Source organism: Prunus persica, chromosome G7, assembly GCF_000346465.2.
Source record: "Prunus persica cultivar Lovell chromosome G7, Prunus_persica_NCBIv2, whole genome shotgun sequence".
NCBI lineage: Eukaryota > Viridiplantae > Streptophyta > Magnoliopsida > Rosales > Rosaceae > Prunus > Prunus persica.
Genome location: NC_034015.1, coordinates 11,488,183 through 11,493,863, shown reverse-complemented (window position 1 = coordinate 11,493,863; position 5,681 = coordinate 11,488,183). Strand labels below are relative to the sequence as shown.

At 37.9% G+C, this 5,681-nt stretch overlaps 1 protein-coding gene across 1 annotated transcript; it reads right to left on the bottom strand.

The window, feature by feature from the left end:
* Window positions 3,352-5,681, bottom strand: LOC18769076 (RING finger protein 219). Its single transcript, XM_007204627.2, has one exon. The coding sequence runs from the start codon at window positions 5,006-5,008 to the stop codon at window positions 3,749-3,751; it is 1,260 nt and encodes a 419-aa protein (XP_007204689.2). The 5' UTR covers window positions 5,009-5,681; the 3' UTR covers window positions 3,352-3,748.

Genomic DNA, 5,681 nt, shown 5'->3' with positions numbered 1-5,681 from the left:
AGCAAAGGTGCAATATGCAACACCTCTTATGGATTTTCTGGTGGGGTGAGGTGCAGCTGCACTTCCTTGTACCTTAATAGGTCTGCCAATGCCCTCACCCACAACCCCCTCATCATAGCATTTCTGATGACATGTTTACTAACTTGAAATTAGATCACCATTCATGAGAGCTACTTTTTTTTTTTTACTAAAAAAAAAAAATTTATTTTATACAAACTATATTGGAGGAGGGGAAGATTCGAATATATGACTCGGGTGTACAGGTAAATGCTTTTAACCACTTGAGTTACAAATCCCTTGCTTCATGAGAGCTACTTTAAAAACAATGGAATGATTGGTAGCTATAATTAAAAATCAATTCATAAGTAAGAGGAGCTCATATAAGTTATAAGCAAGTCCTAAATGTGAATTCATGTGAGTCTCACAATGAAGTTCACATGCATCTACAGTTAGGAATTGCTCACACGCCGCACCCAGGTTTTACTTACCTTATCAAAATGCAATCCTTGACATTATGTTATTCTACTTAAAGGTTATGATGCAAACAAATTAAAATTTCTAAGGGCTTTGGTTTAGGTTTCTCTAATTGTAGGTCCTTTAGTTGATCGCATTTACCATGTTTTGACTCCTAACACGTGTTGTATTTCCATACTTGCCCTTTAGTTTCTAGTTTTCTGTTTACTTCCATTTGGGCTCCTTAGTTCTATTATTTTTCGATTTTAGGTGAACTAACTTTCAAATTTGAAGCTCACTTTTGCCTAAACTTGTGAGTACCAATGGTGATACGGAACTTGGGATTGTAGATCGCGAATATTTATTTTTTGTGGTGTTGAGAGTTATTTTAGAGTGAGATCTATGGTAAGTTTTCTTCCAAATTAATGATGTTTGCTTTCGATTAAGTGAGATTCCAAGTTATGTTCGATGAGTTATGTTTTGAGTTTGAGTTGTATTTATGATATGTGGGAATATAGATGTATTTATGGTATGTTTACTTATTTAGAATGAGGGGAAATCATGAATCGGGAAAGTAAGGAATTGAGGAGAAAATGCATGAGTATGAGATCAACTACGAACTTATGATCAATCTAATTCTTGGTTTGTCAAGTATTAGATTACAAATTTTTATGTAAAACCCATATAATTTTTTATTCATTTTTTGTTAATAAACACACTGGAATTTCGAGAATTAGAATAAGGATTAGAGAATTTGATTTCAGTAGTCGATGATATTTAACATACAAGTTCTAGCGCAATTGCAACAGTCTTTGACTTGTGTCATTTTTCGTCAATTTTAGGAAGCTGGTTTTTTTTGGGTGATGATGGTGATTTGGGATGATGTGTGAAAGTTTTATATGTTTCTTTTTGGGTGAAAATAGAATACAGGATTTTTTAAATAAATTTTTTGGTTGATTTTATAATTCTTATGAGATATTTTGTTTTGTTTTTGGGCATGGGCTTTTGGACTCGCTTTCGGTTTGGATTTGTGCTTCTTTGGGTCTGGGTCTGGGTCTGGGCTTGTTTATTCCAAAGGCATGTCTTGTAATTTTGGGGTGTGTTTATTTAGCGTCGGGAGGGTATCCTCTCTCCAAGTCCAAGGACAGCATGTATGAGATTTTTCTGATGAAGTCTGTCAATATTCCAAACAGTAAGTCGAGAGCCTTAGAGAAGATCAATTAATCAGAATGACAATGATAAAGTATTTACAGGCCATGTTACTTTAAATTAAAAAAAAAAACAATGTGGATGGAGATAAGTGCAGAAACTAGGATCATAATGAAACTTGCACATAGTTTTGGCACTCAGTTCTTACTAATTCAGGGTTATCTTGGACACAGATTCTCAAGACATTGACAATGTGCTTTGCATCCATTCAAAATTGGCTCATCTGGTGTCTCAACTTTTGGTGGAAGACACCCTGGTTTATAATGAACCCCTTCAGCTCTGACAGCAATGAAAATGGTAAGAAAAACCTTTACCCCACAATTTACTTATGATTTACTGCTTTACCGTACAATACACCTGCATACATTGCTCTGCAAAAAAACCACTTGAATGTAAATTCAAGTGGATTGGCGGGTGCAGTTAAAAGTAAAATTCACTTGAATGTTGATTTATGATACAAAAAGTATGCAGAGTTGATCCTCTCTCCCATTCTTTTCTCTGCTTTTACAAACTATAGCCCTCATTAAAAGATGATAGGGATGAATATTTTGAAAGAGAATTAGATGGCACAAATTGTCTTGCCTTTCGCCATCTTCGAGCAAAAGCCTCAAGAACAAGGCAACTCTCCATTTTCATGTGAACCCTTTACTGATGAAAAGATTGTTTTTAAAATCAGTTTTTGGGTTCCAAGGAAAGATCCTTTTTCTTTGTGTCCTTCCATCAACAGGGTGATCACCGAAGAATGGAAAGTTTTTTTTTCCTTCTGGATGCTTTTGCTCAGACTGGAATCACATGAAAATTATGTTTCGAGGAATAATGATCATGCCATCATATCATATCATCGTCTAATGAGAATTTGAAGGGCTAGAATTTCAGAAATAGGAGAGGGAAAAAAGTTGTTAAACAAGGAAATGTGAAGATCCAAATCCAAAATGCTTAGAAACAATCGTCTATCAAAGTTGGGAACCTCAAAGATATGGAAATTTAGGAAGGAGAACAGATAAAACTAGAATTAAAATGTAGATTGTTTGTAGGGTTTAGTTTACAAATAAATTCTACAAATCCAGTTCACTCTAAGGATTCAGATCCCTTCTACTTTGTGCAATGAAACGGTTCGGTCGATAGATTTGTATCTTTGTCCATTCATGTCACGGTTTGTTGGTGATGGTTGCAACATGAAAACAAGAGCAAAAAACCATAGAATATGACATTCCTATATTTCAACATATAAAAAAAAGACACGACTATTTTATGCTTGAATTCAATACCGCCGGTCATAGATTTCCCATGATTTTACCAGTGGTTTCCTGAATTATCAGAGCTGGCGATGCTCACAGAGAAACCAGGATCAATCACATAACTGACAGAATCAAACAAGATACCGAGAATGGAATGAGAACACTGGGTACAGATGCAAATACATTAGATTTTTTTTTTAATAGAAAAAAAATTGAGTTAATGACTTCAGGTCATTTCAATGTTGAGGGATTTGTTCGACAAGTTTATGCATATTCAACATATTAAAAGCTTAACCAGTTCTTCTAGTTACACACGATCATAGGTACAAAAGTTATATACCATCTTATGAGCAACTACAGAACAAGTTTTCCACGATTGAATCAACTTGATGGGGATATAGCAAGCAAGGAGGTTTTATATGATGCCTTGATATCCAATAGAACACAAGGATTAACAGAAAAAAAAGATTTTAAATATTCTAGAGAATTACAGCAAATGAACGCTGGCATAAGAAGTTCATGAGTTTATTTACAGTGAGAACTAAGAAACCAGTCTACTAGTAGTACAACTCTGATTTGCCATGCAAATTGGAAGCCTAAGATCCTTTATAGGTTAAGGGAGGATCATTATATTGAAAATTAAAACCAAATAATTCATGCAGATAGATAAGGAAGTTCCATAATCACCTCATCAAAATGAAACGACAAAGGTTGTGGCAAAAGGTGAATACTTCCTAGAGAGTAAACTGGGAAGAAGTAATACAAAGGCACTTAGGAGGGGAAGGGGTAATAAAATAAAAGTCAAAGAGCACATATAAGATACTGTTGGTGAAGTGAAGAAGATGCTTTCAGTTCAATCTTCTCCTTCGGGGGGCACGAGAATCTCCACTGTCCATGTCCGAAACCCTTGACGCATCATTTCTTCTTCTCGAAGATGAAGTTGAGAGGGAAACCATGGAATCAATTTCCACAGCTGTGTCCAGTTGACTCTCGGAATTTATAACAGCTGCGATACTTGAGAAAGAATCTCTATCATCAACTGGTGCAGGCTGCTGCTGCTGCTGCTGCTCTTGATTTCTACCTGTCGATGTTGGATGGCTGCGGAAATATGCCTCAACTAACCTTTCAGCAGAACTCAATGCAGACGAGAAAGAAGAAAATGCTGCTCTATGAGATTGTGATCTTCGAAGTTGCAATAACTGAAGCCGGCGGTTTTCTCCTGTTTCAAGGCCAGCCATGCTGCCTTGTGTTAAATCCACAACATCATCTGCAAGTGCCACTGGATTTTGTTCTCTGCGCAGTCCTCGAGATGTCAGAATCCTATTTAACAAAGTACTAGTTCTTTCTGCTGTTTCCCGGGCATTCTCAGGCTCCAGTGGCTGAACAATATCCCGAGTCAAATCAAATCTATTTCCTAGACGGCGAATCATCTCCTCAACTGGAAAATTAAGTGCACTCCTCTGAATGGTTTGTCTCAGACTTTCAACCCGCCGTGCTTGAGGCCTAAGAGGGATCTTTGAGTCGTCATCTGGCTCACGCATAGTGTTCCCATGACCATAAATTGGGGTCACATTCTTGATAGTTACCTCTCCCTTACAAACTGGACACTCCTTTGCATCTGAATGCACATGTAACCATCGGTAAAGGCATGGCCAACAAAACAAATGACCACAACAAGTTACAACAGGGTCCCTAGCCAAGTCCAAACAAATATTACAATCGAAAAAACTCCCATCATTGCCGCTACCCTTTTCAACATCATCCTTACTGTCTGAAGTCTCATTTTCTGAAACCCCATTGTTATTTTCACACATTTTGGGCACGTCGCTTGTTCTTTCTTCTGCAGTAACACTACCCTCACCTGCTTGTAATGTACTTGAATTACCAGAGTTGACCATCAATTGATTCAACTCCATGGAAATGTTTTGCCCTTCAGGGTGCGCCCATCTCCAATGTCGGGCCCTAATACCCACAGGTTCCGCAATTCTGTGGATAGGTGCTTCAATCCAAGCATCCAAATTTACAGGCTCATTCGACGCGGATGCTGGCTCGGGACCAGGACCCAGATTCAGGTCAAGGTTCATTGCGTCAGATGTCTCCTCGCCCATCACAAATTGACCCAAGACGCTTATTACTTTATCACAAATCTAACAAACCCAGATAAAAAACCCTAGCTTCATCACAAAATTGAAGAAACCCACATCACAGAACCATAAAAAATACCCAAATTGAACAACAAATCCTCATTTGGTGCAAAGTCCAAAACCCCAAATCAAAAACCCTATTCTTGATTACAAATATGAACGAACTCCCATAAAAAACCCATAAACAGCCACAAAATTGAAGAAACCAATATGGGGAAAAAAACCCTAATTGGAGTAAACCCAAATCGGAAACTTCATCCAAAACACAGAAATCAGCAAGTCAAAGCTGAGTTTAGGTCATCAAGATGGTGACTTGGAGGTAATGGTTCCATGATATCAGTTTCTAGATTGTAATTAGGGTTTCAGAAGCCGATAAATGGAAAAAGAAAAACGAAAATTGAACACCTGGGTCGTGATGAAACGCCGTTGATGGTCAGTTAAAGCTGAAGCAGGAGTGAGCTGAGTCTGGCCCGAGTCGACTTGCCATGGATGACCCTCTCTTCTCTGATTAGCGATCTAGTCCACCCAAGAGGAAGAGGGAGAATGGGTAGAGATAGATTGATGAGTGTGTGCAATGAATTTAGGACAGGGTAGGAGAGAGAGAAAGACAGAGAGATGATCCTTTGCGTTGGCGTTT

Excerpts from the sequence above, each read along its gene's own strand:
- LOC18769076 (XM_007204627.2), bottom strand. The coding sequence starts at position 5,008 with ATGGGCGAGGAGACATCTGACGCAATGAACCTTGACCTGAATCTGGGT.